Genomic DNA, 25,216 nt, shown 5'->3' on the forward strand with positions numbered 1-25,216 from the left:
GAGCCAAAGAACTCTCATCAGACGCCATGTTTTCATGTGAATGACATTCCTCCATCGGGGAGCTCTCCGTTGTCACTGAGCCCCCGATTAGAAGTGACACCATTGGGGAAACTTACAGCAGCTCATGGAAGAGCAAGAAGCGGCAAAAAACAAACCGAAACCTAAAATGTTGTTGTGGTGGAAGGTGGAGCTACAATCTGCGCTGCCTGGTGTATTATGGAGCCTGTTAGTAGCAGCACTGCATCCTTCGTTTAGCAACAGTCATCACTGTCTCACCTGGACCCCCCCGTGTACAGCCATCCCTGGTCAGCAGACACCCCCCCCCCCCGTTTACACCATCCCTGGTCAGCTAAACCTGCCCCCCCCCCCCGGGTGTACAGCCATCCCTGGTCAGCAGACACCCCCCCCCCTGTTTACACCATACCTGGTCAGCAAAACCCCCCCCTCCCCGTGTACAGCTATCCCTGGTCAGCAGACACCCCCCCCCCGTTTACACCATCCCTGGTCAGCTAAACCTGCCCCCCCCCCCCGGGTGTACAGCCATCCCTGGTCAGCAGACACCCCCCCCCCTGTTTACACCATACCTGGTCAGCAAAACCCCCCCCTCCCCGTGTACAGCTATCCCTGGTCAGCAGACACCCCCCCCCCCGTTTACACCATCTCTGGTCAGCTAAACCTGCCCCCCCCCCCCCCCCCGTGTACAGCCATCCCTGGTCAGCAGACACCCCCCCCCCCCGTTTACACCATCTCTGGTCAGCTAAACCTGCCCCCCCCGTGTACAGCCATCCCTGGTCAGCAGACACCCCCCCCCCCCGTTTACACCATCTCTGGTCAGCTAAACCTGCCCCCCCCCCGTGTACAGCCATCCCTGGTCAGCAGACACCCCCCCCCCCCCCGTTTACACCATCTCTGGTCAGCTAAACCTGCCCCCCCCGTGTACAGCCATCCCTGGTCAGCAGACACCCCCCCCCCCCCCGTTTACACCATCCCTGGTCAGCTAAACCTGCCCCCCCCCCCCCGGGTGTACAGCCATCCCTGGTCAGCAGACACCCACCCCCCCCTGTTTACACCATACCTGGTCAGCAAAACCCCCCCCTCCCCGTGTACAGCTATCCCTGGTCAGCAGACACCCCCCCCCCCTGTGTACAGCCATCCCTGGTCAGCACACCCCCCCTGTGTACAGCCATCCCTGGTCAGCACACCCCCCCTGTACAGCAATCCCTGGTCAGCACCCCCCCCCCCTGTGTACAGCCATTCCTGGTCAGCAAACACCCCCCCCCCTGTTTACAGCCATCCCTGGTCAGCAAACACCCCCCCCATGTACAGCCACCCCTGGTCAGCAAACCCCCCCTGTGTACAGCCATCCCTGGTCAGCAGACACCCCCCCCCCCCGTGTACAGCTATCCCTGGTCACCAAACCCCCCCCCGTGTACAGCCATCCCTGGTCAGCAATACCCACCCCCCACCCCCAATGCATTCCCAGTGACCCTGTGAGGTTCTGTCTGGATTGTGGCTGCAGTAGCTGGTTCAGAGAATTATCAGGTCCCGGATCAGTCCCAGAGTTATGAGTATATATGCCGTATGTAGGAGTATGTATCCCTGGGCCGTATGTAGGAGTATGTACCCCCGGGCCCTGATGCCCATGGAAGTCCATACAAAGAAAACACAATACAACTACCCCTTCCCCCTCCGTCTACTCGATGGTCTTTACCGAGGGTCAGACCCCCCCCCCCCTTCGGTGCATTGATTTGTCAGCGAGGAGACGGTGGGTCACCCATGCAGGCGGGGTGCTACTCGACCTGAAAAAATAGGCCAGGCGCTGAGATTAGATCTGACAGCTCCTGTGTGCAGGTCCAGGAGTCTGCCGCCAACCGGACTGTCAGCGGCCCGTCAACGGGAGAGGTGAACTTTCCGCTCCAGTAATCTTCCTTCCCAGAAAATGTGATTTCCATATTATGGGGCCTCACTCCGCTCTCTTCTGTCTTCCAGCTCCATCCACCGTCTCCATCATGCACCAAGTCAGCCGTGCCGTGGACGGCATTACCTTGTCCTGGTCTCAGCCGGACCAACCCAATGGGGTCATACTGGACTACGAGCTTATGTATTATGAGAAGGTGGGTGTCACATACAAGGGTAAGGAATGGGTGTCACCACCCTGCCATATCACATGTACCCATCTCATATAATGCCATGTGAGTGTTGGGTGATTGTTCTGGCAGCCAGTGTCCCATAAATCGGCTCTTCACCGGTCCTGACCACTGAGGTGTAAAGGTGTCAGTGATGAGAGACGGGTCACCTTCCCTCCCAGCATGCTTCATTTATAAGGAAGAGGATCTGTATAGAATGTATTAGAGGGGGATGGGGTGTATTCATTGCACTGGTAGTACTCCCATCAATATGAATAGAGACTTCCCTCGGGGTGCAGATCCAGAGGGCCCTGTTTCCGATCTACAGAACTGAGCCCGGCCAGAGAAGGATTGCATGTGGATCCATAACCTGTCTGAGTGAGAACCTCAGAGTCCCCCAGTGGTCCTCAGACTGCAATCTAATTGGTTGGTCTGAGCTTGTACGCCATTGTTACCTCTGATCAGTGGTCGGGGGGGGGGGGGGGTTCACGGCAGTATCCTTGGATTATATTAACACCATGCCTTGCATTTCCAGGACCTAACGGAACACAATTCCTCTGTGGTAAAAAGTTCCACCAACACTGTGACGGTGCCCGGCCTGAAAGCTGGGACCATCTACGTCTTCCAGGTCCGAGCGCGGACCGTGGCTGGCTATGGGCGCTACAGTGGAAAGATGTACTTCCAGACCATGACAGAAGGTGAGTGGAATTCCGTATACCCATCGTCTATATACTGCTGGGTGCAGGTCTGTGTGCACGGTGGTCTCATCATATCTCCCATGATCCATTTCCCATCGTGTGGCTCATCCAGTCACATGATTTATGTCCCCGTCTGAGGGGCCTGAACCACAATATGTACCCTCACACCACGTCTTCTGGTATTTATTGTTCAGATTTACCAATCCACGGCCCGTCCTTCTTCCTCACACCACATCTCCTGGTATTTATTATTCAGATTTACCAATCCACGGCCCGTCCTCTTCTTCCTCACACCACATCTCCTGGTATTTATTATTCAAATTTACCAATACATGGCCCGTCCTCTTCTTCCTCACACCACGTCTTCTGGTATTTATTGTTCAGATTTACCAATCCACGGCCCGTCCTCTTCTTCCTCACACCACATCTCCTGGTATTTATTATTCAGATTTACCAATCCACGGCCCGTCCTCTTCTTCCTCACACCACATCTCCTGGTATTAATTATTCAGATTTACCAATCCACGGCCCGTCCTCTTCTTCCTCACACCACATCTCCTGGTATTTATTATTCAGATTTACCAATCCACGGCCCGTCCTCTTCTTCCTCACACCACATCTCCTGGTATTAATTATTCAGATTTACCAATCCACGGCCCGTCCTCTTCTTCCTCACACCACATCTCCTGGTATTTATTATTCAGATTTACCAATCCACGGCCCGTCCTCTTCTTCCTCACACCACATCTCCTGGTATTAATTATTCAGATTTACCAATCCACGGCCCGTCCTCTTCTTCCTCACACCACGTCTTCTGATATTTATTGTTCAGATTTACCAATCCATGGCCCGTTCTCCTCTTCTTCCTCCTCCTCCTCACACCACGTCTTCTGATATTTATTGTTCAGATTTACCAATCCATGACCCGTCGTCTTCTTCCTCCTCCTCACACAGCATCTTCTGATATTTATTGTTCAGATTTACCAATACACGGCCCGTCCTCTTCCTCCTCACACCACGTCTTCTGGTATTTATTGTTCAGATTTACTAATCCATGACCCGTCCTCTTCCTCCTCACAGCCGAATACCAGAGTAGCTTCCAAGAAAAACTGCCGCTTATCATTGGCTCGTCTGCCGCAGGTCTGGTGTTCCTCATCGCCCTGGTGGTCATCATCATCGTCTGCAACAGGTAGAGTAGCTTGGACGTTTGTTGCCATGTGGACTCCAGTCATTCATGGGACTGGCAAAGTCCTCGATATCCACCATTTTTATCTTGGGGGGAGGGGGTCCTTGTTCCGACACCATCTCTAGACTTGAGTTATGACATCCCATTGTCCAGCACTTCGGACACTGTTGGTGTTTCGGTGTATGGACTTTCCAAGGTGTGAGGTTTGGTGTGTGGGTCCAATACGCAGGTTAAGTGCCTTTTGTGTTTCTTCCAGAAGACGAGGCTTCGAGCGCGCCGACTCGGAGTACACCGACAAACTGCAGCACTACACGAGTGGACACAGTACGTACCGACTGCCCTCTCCACCTCTAGCGCCGCGTTCTCTCGTTGGTTCGTTGCCTAATTTGTTCCCTTAGATCGTAATGTATCCACAAACCCATAAAAATCATCCATCACTCGCTAAGCCCTGCCACCCTCCACCACCCCCTACCGGGGTAAAGCCTCATCATCCTTCATTCATTCATTCAAATTCCCACCATCCATGGGCCTCCTTGGCCAGGTCTTCATGGTCCTCCTGGACCTCCTTGGCCAGGTCTTTTCTAATGGACTGCAGAACTCCCCACCCTTTCCATCTCAATAACCCAATTAGAAGGGAGTGTTCTGCAGTCTTACAGCAGAGAGCTGGCAGAGGCCAAGCAGTGATTGGAATTTCAGTGTTGTCAGCTCAGGTGACTGGAGTTCAGAGGGATCATAAAACCTGGGAATGGTGTCCCTGAAGATGGATTGCTTCCTTTGTTCTGCAGACTTTACATTTCTCAGTAGAAATAGATGAAATGACCTGAGTAGCCCATCCCTAGATCCTCCACCAACCACCTCCATGATCTCCTCCACTCTGTGTCATCTCTGTCCTTGTCTTCTCTGTCCTCCTGAGTCTCTCATGCCAGTCTCCCCCTCCCCGCAGTGACTCCAGGGATGAAAATTTACATCGACCCTTTCACATATGAGGATCCCAATGAAGCAGTGCGGGAGTTTGCCAAAGAAATCGAAATTTCCTGTGTGAAGATCGAGCAAGTGATTGGAGCAGGTAAGAGCCATTCTGGTCTGCCATATGGGGTGGGGGGCAGGGATAGTGTGTAGATGGCTGCTGACAGGCTCTGTCCCCTCCGTGTCTCCTGCAGGGGAGTTTGGGGAAGTTTGCAGCGGACATCTGAAGCTCCCAGGTAAGCGGGAGATGTTTGTGGCTATCAAGACTCTGAAGTCGGGGTATACAGAGAAGCAGCGGCGAGATTTCCTGAGTGAAGCCAGCATCATGGGGCAGTTCGATCACCCCAACGTCATCCATCTGGAAGGAGTGGTCACCAAGAGCGCGCCCGTCATGATCATCACAGAGTTCATGGAGAATGGATCGCTGGACTCCTTCCTCCGGGTACGACCTGTGCCGCCAACCAACGTGTGCCGTGACCAGTTCTAGGGAGACAATGTGATACAACGTAATGAGATTCACTGAGAATACAGTCTGGGGGCTCATAGGTAGTTGTGAGCAGTAAAGTTCTGGAACTTGGCCCATTGGGGGATATCATCAGACTTTATAAACAGTGGTCGGGGGCGTCAAACACCAGATCCCATCCCAGTTCTCTGGATCCCCAGTCAGCCGGTGTATTAAGGTGAACCCCTTCTTCACCCAATCAGGGCAACGTAACACTTGGACTTAACATCCCCCCCAGCTGCACAAACTGGGACCCCGTGAGGGAAGAGCGGCTGAGATACATGATTACTACAGATACTAATCTGCCATCAAATCTCTGCCGGGGGGGGGGGGGGGGGGGTGATTCTCAAGCTTTTAACCAGTAATAGAGAAAAGAGAAGACACCACAGAGTTCTTCCTCTGTCGTCAGCTGGTTGCCCAGATTACACTTTACCCATCTAGTTCTTTGGGTCAGATATTGTACCCCACCATTTGAGAGCTATGTCCTATGTGACAGCACTGGGGTTCCTAAGCAGCCAATCATCCAGCACCATTGCTGTCACATGGCCCCACACCAAGACGTGCAGACTGAAGTTTTTATTTAAGTACGTTCACGGGGATGGCAATTGAGCAAACCTGTCGCTCTGTCCTGGGGGGGGGGGGGGGGGTGGCAGTTGAGTGAACCTATTTTGTCCCGATGGTCACCTTGACGTTCAGAGAGATAAACGTGCACCGAGGGTTTCCTCTTACTCGGTTCTCCTTTCTGTCTTTGCAGCAAAACGATGGTCAGTTCACGGTGATCCAGCTGGTGGGAATGCTGAGGGGGATTGCCGCGGGAATGAAGTACTTGGCGGATATGAATTACGTGCACCGGGATCTGGCCGCTCGGAACATCTTGGTGAACAGCAATCTGGTGTGTAAAGTCTCTGACTTTGGACTGTCGCGATTTCTGGAGGACGACACCTCGGATCCCACGTATACCAGCGCCCTGGTGAGTACAGTGCTGGTCACTTCTAGTTCTGGGAGAAATGACATGGTGTGTCCCAGATTGTATGGTGCAGGTACGCCGCCTCATCATAGGTGGAGTAATCCATAGGAGCCACTTCCATGTTTAGCGCGGAGGGCGATGGCGGCATAAAATGAGCCTGAAATTGAAGTGCTGTGAATTTACAAACAAACACTCGCCCTCTGTTCACACCCCATTAACCAGCAGCCAGATCCAGGCGATAATACACAGGGTCCCGTCTGGCTCATATTCCAGCAGGAAACCTGATTCCCGCAGTGTGAAGAGAACCGGCGTGTCTCCCGCTGCTTGTACAGCTGTCCGGGCCCGTCATTCAGAGCCGGATTATTCCTTCCTCTCCGTGTGGCGGGATGAATCCTGGCTGCTGGATTGCCAGGCAGTGTCCAAGAATTGGCTGTCCCTGGTCTTCTTGTGGAGACCTCATCACCAAGTTGTTACCAGTATTTCCCATAATCCTCCTCACCTCAGATATGAGAACTGGGAGAAGGCTTTCACCCTTGTCAGTACTGAATACTCTGTCACAGCCTGGATTATAAGCTCCACGGGCAGAAATTATATTGGCCATGGTTTCCAGCATTTCGTCCAGACCTCCAACTTTTTGGTCAGATTGGTGAGGAATGGCCTCTAGTGAGGAGAGTTCAGAGCTTCTCCAGGATGAGGGCAGAGCGCTCCATTCTCACACATTCCCTTAAGTAGGAAATTGTCCGCCATGGTAGGAGGTTTTTCTACCTGAACACTTCCCGTTCATTGCGAGATGATGGCCATTGTATGAGGCTCACAGAACCTGACCTGAAGGTCCTGGATTTCCTAGAGGAGGTCCTGGACTCTCCACGGCCACAAAGGGGGCCGTAACAAGGGTGGGGGTATAAAAGTAAATGGGGTCCCAGAGTTGGTGGGGAGAATATAGGAACAGTGGAGGGTCTCCAGAGAATGTAGAGGGATGGGGTGTTGCAGGATCCAGTATAACACCCCTCTGTAGTGGTAGATGGTATCCCCCAGTCTAGTAATTTCCCGGTGTTTGGTGGAGTTCCTCGTACATGAGGTTTCTGTTGGATATTTCGGAGATGTCTCCTCTCTGGCTGCATGACAGGAATCTCACATACTTCTCATACTCTGTCCCGGCTCTCCACTGGTTTCATGCTGTTACTGACAGACTGTGGGGCCCATGCTGACCCCGGGGCCAGTCCTCCCAGTGTGTTCTCCATAGAGGCACTCCAAATTGTTTTCTGTTTGATCCCCTCTGTCATCGCCGTGCAATTGTCTGACTTATTAATTGTCACTTGAGGACGGAGCATTGCGGTGAACCCAGTACACCGAGCCGCCTTATAGGATGCAGTGCGGTCACATCGCCCCGAAGGGAGGGGAATCCCAAATTTCAGCACTGGCCTCTCTGTCCTTTCTCACCCGAACACAGAGCGCCATTTGCCTGTTCTAGAATAAACATGGAGGTGCTCTGCCGGTGCTGGGAAGGTGTTTAGCGGCACTCCTCTCCCATAAAAACAATAAAATACCACCACAGCCATCTCTGCTCCACTTCCTGTCCAGTGTTCCCATTACAGGCCTCCTGCTGATCCTTCTGGTAAGAATCATGTGCAGCCATCCTTTGTTGTTGGTGAGATGTCTCTCTGACTCTGCTCACCATGAAGGTCTGCCTATGGAGGAGCCGAGGCCAATATTGACCAGGACCAACATACCCGTGGCTCCATATAGCTAATGTATCAGTTTTGTATGGAGACGAGGACTGATGCGCCAGGACTGACTTTGTATGGAGACGAGGACTGATGCGCCGGGACTGACTTTGTATGGAGACGAGGACTGATGCGCCGGGACTGACTTTGTATGGAGACGAGGACGGAAACACAGAGACTGACTTTGTATGGAGACAAGGACGGATGAGTTGGGACCGACTTTGTGTGGAGACGAGGATGGACACGCCAGGACTGACTTTATATGGAGACGAGGACGGGCGTGTCGGGACTGACTTTGTATGGAGACGAGGCCGGACACGTCGGGACTGACTTTGTATGGAGACGAGGCCGGACACGGCGGGACCGACTTTGTATGGAGACGAGGCCGGACACGTCGGGACCGACTTTGTATGGAGACAAGGCTGGACCGACTTTGTATGGAGACGAGGCCGGACACGTCGGGACCGACTTTGTATGGAGACGAGGCCGGACACGTCGGGACCGACTTTGTATGGAGACGAGGACGGAAACACAGAGACTGACTTTGTATGGAGACAAGGACGGATGAGTTGGGACCGACTTTGTGTGGAGACGAGGACGGACACGCCAGGACTGACTTTATATGGAGACGAGGACGGGCGTGTCGGGACTGACTTTGTATGCAGACGAGGACGGACGCGTCGGGACTGACTTTGTATGCAGACGAGGACGGACATTTCGGGACTGACTTTGTATGCAGACGAGGACGGACACGTCGGGACTGAGTTTGTATGGAGACGAGGATGGACACGTCCGGACTGACTTTTTTTATCAAGTATGGAGACGAGGACTGACTTTGTATGGAGAAGAGGACAGACACGTCGGGACCGACTTTGTATCATGTATAGCGACAAGGACCGACACGCAAGGACTGACTTTCTATCATGTATGGAGACGAGGCCGGACACGGCGGGACTGACTTTGTATGGAGACGAGGCCGGACACGGCGGGACCGACTTTGTATGGAGACGAGGCCGGACACGTCGGGACCGACTTTGTATGGAGACGAGGCCGGACACGTCGGGACCGACTTTGTATGGAGACGAGGCCGGACACGTCGGGACCGACTTTGTATGGAGACGAGGCCGGACACGTCGGGACTGATTTTCTATTTGTCTCTCTTTCAGGGAGGGAAGATCCCCATACGGTGGACGGCACCAGAAGCCATTCAGTACAGAAAGTTTACATCAGCCAGCGATGTCTGGAGTTACGGCATAGTCATGTGGGAAGTGATGTCCTATGGAGAGCGGCCATACTGGGATATGACCAATCAGGATGTAAGTATCTTTGGCAGCAGCTGAAGGGGCGCAGAGGGTGGGGAGAGCGGAGTCGCGGCTGATCTCATTATCATGCAGCAACTAAACCGTAAATGAGATTAAGATCTATTTAATTCGGGTTGTATTTATTGGCAGTTGGTGATTTCATTAGTCGGTTGGCGCCCCCTAAATTCCATCCCATGATTGCGCTGCGCTCATCTCTTGTTAACACGCTGACCTTGAGGTGTGAGGTAGACTTGCAGACAAAATGATGAGGAGGATCCCCCCCCCCCCTGGTGAACCCGCTAACGATCTTATTGTTAAGAAATTAAGACTAATCCCACCACACAGCGAGATCCAATTAAAGGTTCCTGGATGGAGTCGTCTTCTGACACCCGGCCTGTATAGGTTGCGGTGTTCCTGGAATCTGTCTGCCGCAGAAACACGCGCCTGTCGCCATCTTGTTTCTGAATCATCCATGTGTTATGTCTTGCAGGTTATAAATGCCATTGAGCAGGATTACCGCCTGCCACCTCCAATGGATTGCCCCAACGCTCTTCACCAGCTCATGCTGGACTGCTGGCAGAAGGACCGCAATCACCGGCCCAAGTTTGCTCAGATAGTCAACACATTGGACAAAATGATCCGAAATCCCAACAGTTTGAAGGCTATGGCACCTCTGTCCTCAGGGTAAGGCACCGAGTCGTGATCCGGCCATCGTTCTGCCAATGTCACAAAGTGCTCTACGCCGGGGGTGGAGTGCAGAATGGTGGGGAGTTATCGGACACAGAAAAATCTGTCTATTGGCCCTCAGATACTCTCCCTCTTGTCTCCATTATGGTGGTTCTCTCAGGCTTTGTGGTAGGTCTCAGAATCCCTCTGACACATGCCGTGTGGGCTCTTGTAATGAAGCCCTGCTACGAGCAGCCGTCCATAGTAACCACTTTATGACCATTCAGGGCTCCTGACAGCTCTTAGTACTTATTCTAATAGTAATTTTAGATATAATATCCTGCTAGCGGGTTACTAATGATTATTTGGATTGATTCTTGGAAAAAAGGGACTGACGGCACAGTAAACAATGGGAATATCATAAAAAATATAATCTTTATTAAAACATGGTATACAAAAGACATAAAGAAAAAGTTAAAAACCATATACATAAAGATATGAGCCCAGGTGTATCAACGCGTTTCTGAATTAAGCTTCGCCGGGATTCATTAGTTGCAAGGAAAACAGTTCTTGCTATCTTGCAGAAGAATTGAATCTTGATCAATGTGCAGTTACAGACATTTATTGGTCCAATAAAGGAGAAAGGTTGGCTCATAATGACAGAGCGATTCTCATAACACAGAGTCAATGGGTGGAGAGCATCTCCCCTCATTGTTATGTCTGTATATTCCTATTTATAGGACAACCATTCTCAGTCGGGGTTCCTCAGAGGTTCCTTTGACTGTGTAGCTAATTGACCTACCTGATGACATCCCCATAGTTCCAGATTCATCCCTACTAGGCGGCGCCAGTATCAGGACACCAGTCATCTTTTTAGAGAGGGAATTCTGACCAATGACCACCAATGTAAGAAGCATTTTCCTAATGATAGTGGACTGATCTTACCGGGCGTTTCTTGACACCTGAAGATAAAGAATTTCGAGGGTTCCTCTGGGTAAGAAGGCAGTCCTAGGAAGTCAGTTCCCTGACATACATGTAGAATCCACTCCTGAGGATTCATATAGTTTTCTGTCTCCTCCAGGGTGAACCTACCTCTCCTGGACCGCACCGTCCCTGATTACACCAGCTTCAACACGGTGGACGAGTGGCTGGACGCCATCAAGATGGGGCAATACAAGGAGAGCTTCGCCAATGCCGGATTCACATCCTTCGATGTTGTCTCCCAGATGACCATGGAGTAAGTATGGCCGGAGGGGAAGTTTTGATCATTTTAAAAGACTCTTGGATGTTCATCTTGGTGAAGACTGTAATCATTTCCCATATCCCTGTATTATTGACACTGACACACAGGGTGGACTATTGTCTTCAACCTTCCCTACTATTATTAGTGCGACAAACCCTCTGTCCTCAAACCGAACTATGTCCGCTGCCGTAAATGCTTTGTCTGTCCAGAACCAGCACCATCCAAGACTCTACAGCACCCCCCCCCCCCCCCCCCCCCCAGTCACCAAACGACACCTCAGTGTAGGGTAAAAACCAGCAGACTCCTTTATTTAAGCATATGTTATACAGGTCTCTCACTTCAAAACACCTCCCCCCACCCTTGGAAAGCAGGGTGGGTTAAACTGTCCAATGACAACGGACACACAGGTCAGGTGTGTTCAAACTTCTCATCAGTAAACAGTCTTATCAGCAGGGGGGCTGCTGGAGGAATCCCCCTCCCTCTTTCCTCACAGCAAACACACTTACACATCCCATAATAGTTGAGGCAGACACCACAATAGAAAACAGTCACACCCCAAACCATCACAGCAAAGAGTCCACAACAGCATGAGACAATACACAATATATATACAACATTGAGTGTGACGAGCACAGATCATAGTGGGGTTCTCAGTCACCCTGTACCCCTATTGGAGACACAGGGTGATCTACACATAAGAGGGTCCGGGGAAGCTGGACAAGGAGCCTCCAGAGCAAGCTGAGTTCCACAAGCCCCCCCACCCAACGTGACCCCCGTCACAAGGTATTATTAGGTGCACTCCACAATAAATAACTGACCCCTCATTAGGAACAAGTGACACAACTGGGGGATGAAGTTTCTGGTGTTCAGGTGATGACTGATAAAGCAGTGACAGGTCCTCTTTCAAGAGAAGAAGCTGTACAGCAGAGGAACTTTCTTTAGAAGCTTCTGATGGAAACTTCCATTCTCAGAGCCTGAAAGTCATCAAGTGAAACCTTTCCAGATTCTGTCCCTAAGGAGCCACTGGTCTATCTGGATCTCCTGTCTTGTCCTTCACCGAATTATGCTACTGATCTCCGCCCTCTAAACCCCCCCCCCCGCATTCTGCCAGGTATCGCACATCACCGCTGTCAGCTTTGGCAATGACATCCATTCCGGAGGCTTTTCTGTATTGTGTGATGCGGCTCAGAGTCTATTGTCTGTTCTAAACCAAATATTTACCCTGCGAGCCCGGCGGGCGTACAATCACACAGCTGGCCCCTCAATGCATCACAAAGAAAACACAACTCCATACCTGTCTAGGCCACAACATGTACCACTGAGCCACCACAGGGGCTTACACTATCAATATACATTTATATAGCTCTGACCTATTCCATAGTGCTGTACAGAGATCACTGAGCCAGTCACACTTGTAACCACTCTGGTTGGGGGAACAATAGATGCTTTATGGAAAGAGCTCAGGATTGTGCTGGTCCTATTGGAGGGGGGGGGGGTCCTCTATGGAGTATTGGGCTGGTCATTGTGGTGGTCAGTCTGGATGATCGGGCTGGTCCTATCGGAGGGGGTTTTCTATGGAGTGTTGGGCAGGTCATTGTGATGGTGGTCAGTCTGGAGGATTGCGCCGGTCCTATTGGGGGGGGGGGGGTCCTCTATGGAGTATTAGGCTGGTCATTGTGGTGGTCAGTCTGGATGATCGGGCTGGTCCTATCGGAGGGGGTTTTCTATGGAGTGTTGGGCAGGTCATTGTGATGGTGGTCAGTCTGGAGGATTGCGCCGGTCCTAATTGGGGGGGTCAGTCTGAAGGAAAGGATGGTGCCGGTCCTATCGGGGGGGGTGTGGTGACCTCTATGGAGGATTGTGTGGGGGAGGGTCAGTAACCCTTTGTATCTCTCTTTCAGGGACATTCTCCGGGTTGGAGTCACTTTGGCCGGCCACCAGAAGAAAATCCTCAACAGTATTCAGGTGATGCGGGCGCAGATGAACCAGATCCAGTCGGTGGAAGTTTGATGGCTGGAAGGCTTCCTCATCCTGACTCTTCCTGATGTTCCTGGGTTCCGAGCCATCCCTTCCTCCCCCCTGAACCCCTCTTGGTACAATGAAGTTTCCATATTGTTCTCCCCCCCCCTCCAAATACCACCATGATGGTTCCACGCAAAGGGAGGAGCTTCCCTGGGATGGAGCCTGGGGGGGCAGACGGTGGTGTGAAGAATATTTTATACACAATGAACCTACAAATAAGGGCTTGTATCAGCTGAGACATCTGATTGGATGGGCTCTAAGAGTGCTGCCCCAGGTGACAACCCATGTCTGTACCACCTGACCCCTAGCGGAACTTACAAATGGGGGGGGGGTGTGCTTTGATTGGCTGAGAGGGAAAGAGTGAGTTCATTGTATAGAGAGAGACGTTTGAAGACGTATTTCCATGAAATGGACGGGTTGCTTGTGGGAATAAAGCTCTTCATTTTGAAGAAGACGATATGAGAGCCGCCGTGGCCTTCCGTGGAAGGAAGACGCCTCCGAGACTCGTAGTGTTTGAACAAAAGACAAAAATCCTTTTTAGCTGAAACCGTTTTGTGAGTTCTACGTTTTACAGGCACGTGCCCAACGCCAACGACATTTCATCCATATCATGTGATGGTGATGATGTCATCATCGCTTTGCCAATCACCTTCCTCCAGAAACTCTCCGTAGATTCGAATGACAGAACTGGGAAGTGTACGAAGCAGAAAGAAGTCGTTTTGTCGTTAATGTTGTCGTCGTTTTGGAAATCTGTTACTTTGTTTACACCCATTTGACGTTTTTTTTACATTATTTTTTGACTTTCGGTACTCAGAAAAAAAACTATTTTAAAGACAAAAATGGACCGCGCCATTCTGCCGGCACATCAGTTCCCTTCCAATTGGCTGATCGGCTGGTAACGGACTGTAAGACGCCGCCCACTTTCTGTCTGGCCTCCCGGAGCGCAGCTTATTATATAAGCTTTTCCTGGCTAGTGATTGGACGGCAGGGGTCTGAGCGCAGCACAGCAGCCTCACTTTGGGTTTGTATTTTGAGGTTGGCATTCCGCTGATCCCAGTCTGGCACTTTACTGATTGGTGCGGTCACTGGATGAGGCTTCCCGGCCAATCGACATCCACCTATCACATGACCGCGCTCCTGCCCTGTGGGGGGATGGGATTGTGATTAAAGACAATGCTTCCTACATCTAGTCACGGGGGGTGGGGTGTGTACCGTCCATGTCGTCATGTATGTCCGCTGTAAGCAGAACCCATGCCCACCCACCTCCCAGGAGTCTGTGACAATCACATGGGACAGTCGTGGCTTCTCTAGGCCATTACGCCGCACACACTCTTCCACGTCTGTCACAAAGGACGTCCCAGCAGAGGCTCCTTCCACTGGTCCGGGGGAGTCTCACCGTCCTGACAGCCATGTGTCCGTCTTCCGGAATGGGCGCCTACAGGCCAATCCTTGTAGGACATCATCTAACCTGTATTATTATTAAGCACATTCCATTACCAGCCAATCCCTACCCACCATTCTCACCAGCCAATCGCTTTTATATTTTACTCCAGTCTATGTGAAGTTGCCAACGCTACAGACAGCGCAGGGTGTAGATTGAGCGGGCGTTCAGTGTCACCCGGGGGAGGGACTTGTATGCTGGGGGAGGGGTTGTCTTCTGATAACTAATCACTGCCCTGTACAGCCAGATGAGCCAGGCGTTTGGGGGCAGCACCGAGGGCTACACAGTTCTCCTTGTATTCTATTGCAGGACCCAATCCGGTGACCCCGGGGCTCAGGAATAACTGTCATTGGTCACCCCAATTACAACCATCTAGACAGAGACCTTCCCTCCCTGCTCCATGTCCTCTAGTAAGGGTAGATTAGGGGAACACCTCCACGACGGTGGTGCAGGAGGGCTGTGTGTTGGGGTTCAGGCATGTGCCCTCCACCCATAACGTTCTCCTGTAATGGCGCCTGGTAAACAGCAATGAATCGAGAACAATGGTTCGGGGATGAGTCCGCTCTCTCTGCCGGTTCTGGGAAATGGCATGTGGGCAGATCCCTGGGATCGTTATGGTGGGGGGGACACAGCTATTTTCAGAAAGTATAGACAGGTCAGTGGAGTCCTATCCACGTGTTGGTTATCCTGAGCAGTTATTTGTGTGATGGAAAGATGGCTGCCGTTGTCTGATGAGGACTGCGGCCAACGTTACCCCACATCACAGGTACACCATCACTGCACCTCCACTGGGGGCCACAGGTTGGTATTGTGTGACAGTGTCTGAAGAACTAACAATAACCCTCGAAGGAGAGGACACCCCCACCCCCCCAGCCACCATGTTTACAAAGGATTATGGGAGTGGATGGTGAGTGTGTTGTCTGCAGTCTCCTACCCCTCACCAGCACTTCATGTTACATTATAGAGGACTAAGGGCCCTTGGTGGACAGTGAGCCGGGCCCCAAACTCCCTCCTGCTATCTGTTGTCTGAGCCCCCCTTTGTTTACATTGTACCCCAAGATGAAGCAATGAAAACACTGTGAGCCACTGTCCAGCCCGGGAAATCAGTGTACATCGATCGTATGCACCGCCAATACGACTGAACGATTCTTGTCAATAACTCAATAAAGACTTTGTTTATAAAAGAAAATGGCTGCTGTGTGACTGGGGGGAGGGGAGGCGGGGGGAAATAAATGAGATGAGAATTGTATAAGGTTCGACATGTAAAAAAATGTCGACCAATCATCTGGCTCCTGCGATATGACTGGTTTACAACGGTAACTGCCATTGCTTTTCCACCAAAGAACTAAAATGGTCTAAAGATGGTGCTCCATACAACAAAATAATAATAATGGGCAGAAAAGGAACCAAAACAAAGAAAGGTTTGCTGTCCCCAATATTGGAAATCAGTGGGGAGAAGGGCCCCCCCCCTTACATTATTGGTCAGTGGGAGAAGGGCCCTCCTTACATTATTGGTCAGTGGGAGAAGGGCCCCCCTTACATTGGTGGTCAGTGGGAGAAGGGCCCCTTTACATTGGTGGTCAGTTGTGAGAAGGGTCCCCTCTTACATTGGTAGTCGGCGAGAGAAGGGCCCCCTCTTACATTGGCAGTCAGTGAGAGAAGGCCCCCCCCTTTCATTGGTGGTCATTGGGAAAAGACCCCCCTTACATTGCTGGTCAGTGGGAGAAGGGCCCCGTCTGTTACATTGGTGGTCAGCGAGAGAAGGGCCGCCTAGTAAACTCTGGAGGAACCATGGTTGTGAAAATGGCGCTTACCCAGCAGGCCGTTATTCTAAAAGGGTGTTATTGGCATCCTGTTCCCAGAACATGGCGGCTCTCCCAGCTGTGTACTGGAAATTCAAGATTTCCATTTCGCAATGTGCTGGAAATAGCGGGGCCAGTGATGAATTATGGGAATTGTAGCTCAGACCTTGGCAGTAATGAGTACCGGACTGGAAATCATCTCCAGTGTTTGGAATCGGAGGAGACATCTGATGAGTTCTATTAAGTCCAGCCAAAAACTTGGCCGTGAAATATTCCCAGAATATATTGAGGAAACCTTTATTACCAGGACAGTGCGCCCGTCTACACACAGGAGCCTGCAGGGGGCGCTGAGCCTGAGGAACACACACTGTGCTCTACACTCCTGGAGGACTGCCTGGTTCCTCCTCTATCACACAGCGATTATGGTATTGTATAAAAGGGGGGGAACTAATGCGCAAAACCAATCTACCCAGGGCAACTAAGTAAAATACAATAGAATAATAGTAAGTCTATAAAGGCAGCAGCCACTACTAAAACAGTGATCACGCACCAACAAGTATAAATAAAACAGAGAGTGTAATGGCGCTTGCCAAAGGGAAACTATAATAAGATAAAATATATATACGCACAACAACGTATAAAAGCGTATAAGTAATGATCAGTAGTGTTCAATCAAACTGTGTTCCACTCCTAATTTCCTTGAAAACCCTTCATAACATCCATAATTCAGGTGTAAAGGGTAGGAGTAGTGGATATAATCGATAGAATGGATTTACAATGATACTATGGAGATCATTGATTAAAGTGAATATACCAATATAATGTAAACAAAGGTTTTCAGTGTTTAACACACAATAAAGTGCTCAAGTGTAAACGTGAATACAAAAACCCCAATTGGGAAGTATTTTGTATATCAATAGTTGTAGCAGATAAACCAATGTGCACAAAGATAAAAAGTGCAAAGTGAATAAATATTGATATAAATAGATTCCATAAAAATATATAAATAAAATTATATATATGGAAAAATATATATGAAAAAATATATATATATAACAAGTCCAGTTGCTAAAGTGATCAAGTTGACTTCCAAAATTTCATAAAAAAATGTTCAAACGTTGTGTTTCCAAACGTGCAGATAGATGAAAAAGATTAAATACAGTGAAAAAGAATGAAAAATTTTTTAAAGTGCATAAATTTAAAAAGTTTTCCCAAAAGTGAAAAAGTTGTTCAAACCAATGCTCCAATTCATCACACAATCCTCCAGGGTGACTGTGCAGATAGAACAGATAATACTAGCCTCTCACCTCAATTGAGATCATACAAGCCTGTTGGATAGGGGGATGGCACCCAGCAGCACACACTCTGCATACAGGACGGCTCAGATGACTCAGGTCCTCCACCTCCAAAATCCTCCAGACACTCTCAAGGGAAGCAAAAAGCGGGCTCCATAGTGCAGTAAATCATTGATGATTTTAATAAAAATAATATCACACTCACAATTATAGCGGCTGTGAACAGCATGCAGGTAACTCCACAATATTATTTACAGATGGTCAGCAGATCTCCGCTCTCGGCCGCGAGCGGAGATGACGTCACCAACGACACTCCTCCTTCACCTGACGCGTTGCGTAGCAGAACAACGCTACTTAATCATAGGTACCTATGATTAAGTAGCGTTGTTCTGCTACGCAACGCGTCAGGTGAAGGAGGAGTGTCGTTGGTGACGTCATCTCCGCTCGCGGCCGAGAGCGGAGATCTGCTGACCATCTGTAAATAATATTGTGGAGTTACCTGCATGCTGTTCACAGCCGCTATAATTGTGAGTGTGATATTATTTTTATTAAAATCATCAATGATTTACTGCACTATGGAGCCCGCTTTTTGCTTCCCTTGAGAGTGTCTGGAGGATTTTGGAGGTGGAGGACCTGAGTCATCTGAGCCGTCCTGTATGCAGAGTGTGTGCTGCTGGGTGCCATCCCCCTATCCAACAGGCTTGTATGATCTCAATTGAGGTGAGAGGCTAGTATTATCTGTTCTATCTGCACAGTCACCCTGGAGGATTGTGTGATGAATTGGAGCATTGGTTTGAACAACTTTTTCACTTTTGGGAAAACTTTTTAAATTTATGCACTTTAAAAAAATTTCATTCTTTTTCACTGTATTTAATCTTTTTCATCTATCTGCACGTTTGGAAACACAACGTTTGAACATTTTTTTATGAAATTTTGGAAGTCAACTTGATCACTTTAGCAACTGGACTTGTTATATATATATATTTTTTCATATATATTTTTCCATATATATAATTTTATTTATATATTTTTATGGAATCTATTTATATCAATATTTATTCACTTTGCACTTTTTATCTTTGTGCACATTGGTTTATCTGCTACAACTATTGATATACAAAATACTTCCCAATTGGGGTTTTTGTATTCACGTTTACACTTGAGCACTTTATTGTGTGTTAAACACTGAAAACCTTTGTTTACATTATATTGGTATATTCACTTTAATCAATGATCTCCATAGTATCATTGTAAATCCATTCTATCGATTATATCCACTACTCCTACCCTTTACACCTGAATTATGGATGTTATGAAGGGTTTTCAAGGAAATTAGGAGTGGAACACAGTTTGATTGAACACTACTGATCATTACTTATACGCTTTTATACGTTGTTGTGCGTATATATATTTTATCTTATTATAGTTTCCCTTTGGCAAGCGCCATTACACTCTCTGTTTTATGGTATTGTAGGCGACCCGGGAACAGGGGGGAAATCCTCAGACCCCCAAGGTGGGTGAACTTCTCCACTGTGGAGAAATTGGCATGTCTCCTAAACCACGCCCTCCGTCATTATTCTTGTGCCTCCTACAAAGTGGGCTGGGCCACACGGTGTCTGCTCAGTCCCAACTAGAGATGAGCTTTATGTTCGGGTTGAACATTGGGTGTTTGCTGAATAGCCAACAATTTGGGGTGTTCGCGGCAAATTCGAAAAGCCGTGAAACACACTTTAAAAGTCTATGGGAGAAATCTAAAGTGCTAATTTTCAAGGTTAATATGCAAGTTATTATCATAAAAAGTGTTTGGGGACCAGGTCCTGCCCCCAGGGGACATGTATCAATGCAAAAAAAAGTTTTAAAAATGGCTGAAAGTGAAACATTCCTTGAAATTTCGTACCTGGGGGGTGTCTACAGTATGCCTGTAAAGTGGCGCATGTTTCCCGTGCTTAGAACAGTCCCTGAACAAAATGACATTTCTGAAGAAAAAGTCATTTAAAACTAATTGCGGCTATAATGAATTGTCGGGTCCCGGCAATACAGATAAAAGTAATTGAAAAAAAACGGCATGGGTTTCCCCCAGTCCATTACCAGGCATATTGGGTCTGGTATGAATATTAAGGAGAACCCCAAAAAATGCTTGGGGGTCCCCCCAAATTCCATTACCAGGCCCTTCAGGTCTGGTATGGATTTTAAGGGGAACCCCCGTACCAAAATAAAAAAAAATGGCGTGGGATTCCCCCCAAACATCCATGCCAGACCCTTATCAAGCACGCAACCTGGCAGGCCGCAGGAAAAGAGGGGGGGACGAGAGAGCGCCCCTCCCCCGCTTCCTGAACCGTACCAGGCCACAAGCTCTAAACATGGGGAGGATGTCCCCATGTTGATGGGGACAAGGGCCCAATCTCCACAACCCTTGCCTGGTAGTTTTGGGGGTCTGCGGGGGGGGCTTATCGGAATCTGGAAGACCCCTTTGACAAAGGGGACGCCCCCCCCCCCCCATGTAAATTGGTAATAGGGTACATTGTACCCTACCATTTCACCCAAAAAAGTGACAGGTAAAAACCACACACAGTTTGGGACAAATCCTTTAATAAAAAAAAGGAATTCCAGTGATGTAATGCTTCTACGACCTGGACACACCGCCACTAATGATAGCACCTCCATAGGCGGTGCCCGGCCAAATGACGTGCGACCCATCTGACAGCTCTTTAATAACACTCCCCTGGGGCAGGACCCGGGTCCCCAAACACTCCCCTGGGACAGTACACGGATCCCCAAACACTCCCCTGGGGCAGGACCCGGGTCCCCAAACACTTTTTATGACAATAACTTGCACATTAACCTTTAAAATGAACACTTTTGATTTTTCACATTCATGCCCCATAGACTTGAACGGTGTTCGAACAATTTCTTTTCCTGTTTGCATGTTCTTCTGCAAACCAAACAGGGGGGTGTTTGGCTCATCCAGAGTCCCCACCAATCACAGATCTAACATACAAAGTAACGTGGGTGGGGTTGCGCCAAAATATTTGAATTCTCCTTCCTGTGCTGGGTGGGGAGTTTGTAGCGGGGGGGGGGTTACGTTGTGTAAATGATTTGGGGTTGAAGAGGTCTGCTTAGGTGTTGATACTCCTAGTGAGGTCCCTCCCCCGGGGAACTTACATATTACCGGTAATGAAGAACAGAAATTAAACATGTTCTATAAATGTAATTTTACGACAGCACAAAGGTGTGGGGGGGAAGGGATATTCCCAGGGGGGAAGTGGGGCCCCAACGCTGTGCCCTTCCCCCATCTCCCAGTACTGGCTTCGGACACAATGAAGCAGAAAGTCTCTCACACACCGGCACGGTACACTGGCCTTCCCGGGGACATCAGCCTTGTGTATTGTACAGGAGGAATCGGAAAGCTTTTGGTTTTTCTCTGCCCCGGGCCCACTTATGTCTGAAATCTGCCCCGGGGAGGCCCCGTCATTGTTCCGGATCGAGGCACACAGATACGGCGGTGCAGCCGGCACAGGCACAGATCGCTCCAGATGTGTTTTATCTCATTAGTGAATCTCTCACACGCCGGAGAATTAACAGCAAATCTTATTTCATTGAAACGGATCTCTTGACAGTCCAAGTTTGTGCCGCTTCGGCAGATAGGCGGATTCTCACTCCAAAACACCGCAAACTCCCGTTCACCCCACCCCTGCCCCCCAATCAGCCAGCAGGGTGTGAAGACTCATGTCAGCGCTGATGACGGTAATTGGCAGAAACATTAAGACAGGGAAAAGACAAATCCTGCTCTGCCGAGGGTGTGGAAGGGAAAACTGGCTGTGAATAAGGGTGAGCCCAGCTGTGGTGGATGGAAGGGAGTAACCCAAACTGTGCCGGGTACAAGGAAAGGAGTAACCCCAACTGTGCCGGGTACAAGGAAGGGGATAACCCCCAACTGTGCCGGGTACAAGGAAGGGGATAACCCCCAACTGTGCCGGGTACAAGGAAGGGGATAACCCCCAACTGTGCCTGGTAAAAGGAAAGGAGTAACCCCAGCTATGCTGGGTACATGGAAGGGGATAACCCCCAACTGTGCCTGGTAAAAGGAAAGGAGTAACCCCAGCTATGCTGGGTACATGGAAGGGGATAACCCCCAACTGTGCCGGGGATAACCCCTCAAACTGTGCCGGGTACAAGGAAGGGGATAACCCCCAAACTGTGCCGGGTACAAGGAAGGGGATAACCCCCAACTGTGCCTGGTAAAAGGAAAGGAGTAACCCCAGCTATGCTGGGTACATGGAAGGGGATAACCCCCAACTGTGCCTGGTAAAAGGAAAGGAGTAACCCCAGCTATGCTGGGTACATGGAAGGGGATAACCCCCAACTGTGCCGGGGATAACCCCTCAAACTGTGCCGGGTACAAGGAAGGGGATAACCCCCAAACTGTGCCGGGTACAAGGAAGGGGATAACCCCCAAACTGTGACGGGGATAACCCCTCAAACTTCCGGGTACAAAAAAAAAACTGCCGGGTACAAGGAAGGGAAAAATCCTCAACTGTGCCGGGTACAAGAAAGGGAAAAATCCCCAACTGTGCCAGGTACAAGTAAGGGCATAACTCCCAAACTGTGTCGGAGATAACCCCAAACTGTGCCAGGTTCAAGGAAGGGGGATAACCCCCCAACTGTGCCAGGTACAAGTAAGGGCATAACTCCCAAACTGTGTCGGAGATAACCCCAAACTGTGCCGGGTTCAAGGAAGGGGGATAATCCCCCAAACTGCCGGGTACAAGGAAGGGGATAACCCCCAAACTGTGTCGGGTATAGAGAGTGGCTGTGACAAGTATGAAGGAGGGATGAGTTCGGATGTAGAAATGTGGTGCTTTGCAAACCGCATTCCACCATTTTCTTTTTCAATGCCACGTTGATGGATAACGGGCAACACCGCAAACAAATCGCAGAGCACAGTGTGCACCCCAAATATCCGCAGTCACCCCTTGAGTACACAGTATACACCCCAAATATCTGCAGCGTCTCCCCTTGTGTACACAGTGTGTACCCCAAATATCTGCAGTCACCCCTCGTGTACAGTGTGCACCCCAATATCTGCAGCGTCTCCCCTTGTGTACCCAAATATCTGCACTGCTCGAAGATCTGAACCTCCTCTGAACCAATCAGTAACCCCCCTCCCCCCACACTTCTAAACCAGGAAAATCTCTCATATCTCGTAGTAATATTTTAAACAAAGAAGTTAAAAAAAAATTATAAATATCTCTGAAATCCAATCGCGTGCAACCGAACAAATCATCAAATCTACAAATATTTATATAATATAATGTTTATTCTCCATTTCTGCTCATCGGACCTCAGAAAATTCCCCGTTATATGGAGTAATAATAATGATTTATAGAATAAAATACATAAATAATAATGATTTATAGAATAAAATACATAAATAATAATGATTTATAGAATAAAATACATAAATAATAATAATGATTTATAGAATAAAATACATAAATAATAATAATGATTTATAGAATAAAATACAGAAATAATAATAATGATTTATAGAATAAAATACATAAATAATAATAATGATTTATAGAATAAAATACAGAAATAATATTTATTCTAAAAAAATGTGAAGCGCTTTTCCCGGCTGCCTCAATGATGAGAAACAATTTATATCCTTCAGACGGTGACATGAAGAGGTGCGGACTGTCCAATGATAATTCATTCTAGTGTTTTAGATATTTAATTATATACAGCCCCCCCCCCCCCCTGAAGGAATGTCCGCAGCGCCCCAATAACCCCCCGTCCTTTCCGAGAACAATATCTCCATAAACGTTCCTTCAAGAATCCTGCGCCGTAACCCTGAACACAAAGATGTGAATATACACAGGACAATGCGGTGATGACATCACACGATGACATCACCGGACGCAGACTGCGGCATTTAATGAACGGCAGAAAATGAAAATGGAGCCAAATCAGAATTAAGAATTTAAAATTCGATAAAAATTGATTTGAAATATTTAATTTAGAAAACAGAAAATAAACACAACAGTAGACAAAGTCGCGGTTGGTCTATAAATATAGAAAGAATTTGGATTCTCTAAACATTTTTATTGCTGCCGATCCTCTAAATCCTCATCTTTCCTTCCAACAATTTTGGTAGAATTTTTCCTGTAATGGAACATTCCCGAGGTTTGTACTCACATGAGGGATATTGTCTACTAGTCGGTAGAGTTGGGGTTACAATGATCTCGTTCCCCGTCTTTTCCATAGACAGACGTGGAATTCTAGGACAATGGGCCCCGTCCTGCAGGCCGGGGCTTGGCCAGCGTTTGGCGGTCAGTGCAGGTGGTTGTGTCTCGGAGATTCCAGGGTCTCGCTCGGCGTGCACTAAGTAGTTCAGGGTCAGTGTGTTCTTCAGACCATAATGTGCCTCATTGTTTAATGTGCCGCTAAGATTGAACCTCTAATTAACCTCTAGCAGCTGCGCCGGGCCCCTTCACACCAACTGTGCGAATACCAGGGGCCGCTCACAGCTTATCTGTCTTGGCAGACACAACTATGGAACCAACTCCCAGAACTTTCTACAAAGAAATAATTTCAGTAAATAGAAGGCACTGGTTTCAGGACCGGCTTGACATGATTACGGGTCAACCTGGAGCCATATCTGATGGCGGTATTCCATATAACCGCGAAACGCAGCCACCGAACAAGCTCCACAAAGACAAAATTTCTGAATTATCTATGCATGGCCGGCGCGCTCCATACGCCTGATGGTTATTGTTTTTGAAGGTTTTCCGTATGTCCCCTTTGTAGCCGCAATGTGAGAAAGGCCGATGAACTCTTGGTGACTCTATTGTATAACAATGATCGGGGGTGGGGGCGGGGGGCGCAGATAGAAAATGGAGTTTGGACCGATTTAGTTTTCTTATAATTTTTCGTCTGAGTTCAAAAGTTCAGGGTGCGTCAAACAGCAGAGCGCCGCGGGAGATGGGGGCGGGGAGCTGCCATTTCCAGCGAGGAGGTTTTCAATCCCGCTCCCTGGGATTGTGGCTTTTTTTTTTTTCGGAACGAATGCGCGAGACATTACTGCGACAGAAGAGGGGGAGGCGGCTCTGCGTTTTATACATCCTCTATGAAAATGTCCCCGAGCTCCATATTGTGACCTCACCATAACCTCTGTCCTTACCACGCTCCGAAAGACGCGCCACCATTATTTGGCTCTGTGTCAGTCTATTGGGGGGGTTTCTGGATAGCGGCATTGGTCTAGACGTATATATTGG

General features: G+C 49.0%; 1 protein-coding gene across 6 annotated transcripts in view; it reads left to right on the forward strand.

Annotated features, from left to right (window-relative positions):
- The window catches only part of LOC120916172 (ephrin type-B receptor 2), a 99,161-nt gene extending 83,130 nt beyond the window's left edge, over window positions 1-16,031 (forward strand). For 2 of the 6 annotated variants that reach the window (XM_040326992.1, XM_040326997.1), the window contains 11 exons: window positions 1,990-2,114; window positions 2,662-2,824; window positions 3,905-4,013; window positions 4,267-4,382; window positions 4,954-5,076; window positions 5,171-5,418; window positions 6,233-6,448; window positions 9,336-9,485; window positions 9,961-10,154; window positions 11,218-11,373; window positions 13,281-16,031. In XM_040326992.1, coding sequence (XP_040182926.1) covers window positions 1,990-2,114; window positions 2,662-2,824; window positions 3,905-4,013; window positions 4,267-4,382; window positions 4,954-5,076; window positions 5,171-5,418; window positions 6,233-6,448; window positions 9,336-9,485; window positions 9,961-10,154; window positions 11,218-11,373; window positions 13,281-13,389 — 1,709 coding nt within the window. In that variant the 3' untranslated portion in view covers window positions 13,390-16,031. The remainder of the gene's footprint in view (window positions 1-1,989; window positions 2,115-2,661; window positions 2,825-3,904; window positions 4,014-4,266; window positions 4,383-4,953; window positions 5,077-5,170; window positions 5,419-6,232; window positions 6,449-9,335; window positions 9,486-9,960; window positions 10,155-11,217; window positions 11,374-13,280) is intronic. The other 4 variants (XM_040326994.1, XM_040326993.1, XM_040326995.1 and 1 more) reach the window with 4 other exon arrangements.
- Window positions 16,032-25,216: the final 9,185 nt, after the last annotated feature.

This window comes from Rana temporaria, chromosome 10 (assembly GCF_905171775.1).
Source record: "Rana temporaria chromosome 10, aRanTem1.1, whole genome shotgun sequence".
In the NCBI taxonomy this organism is placed as follows: domain Eukaryota; kingdom Metazoa; phylum Chordata; class Amphibia; order Anura; family Ranidae; genus Rana; species Rana temporaria.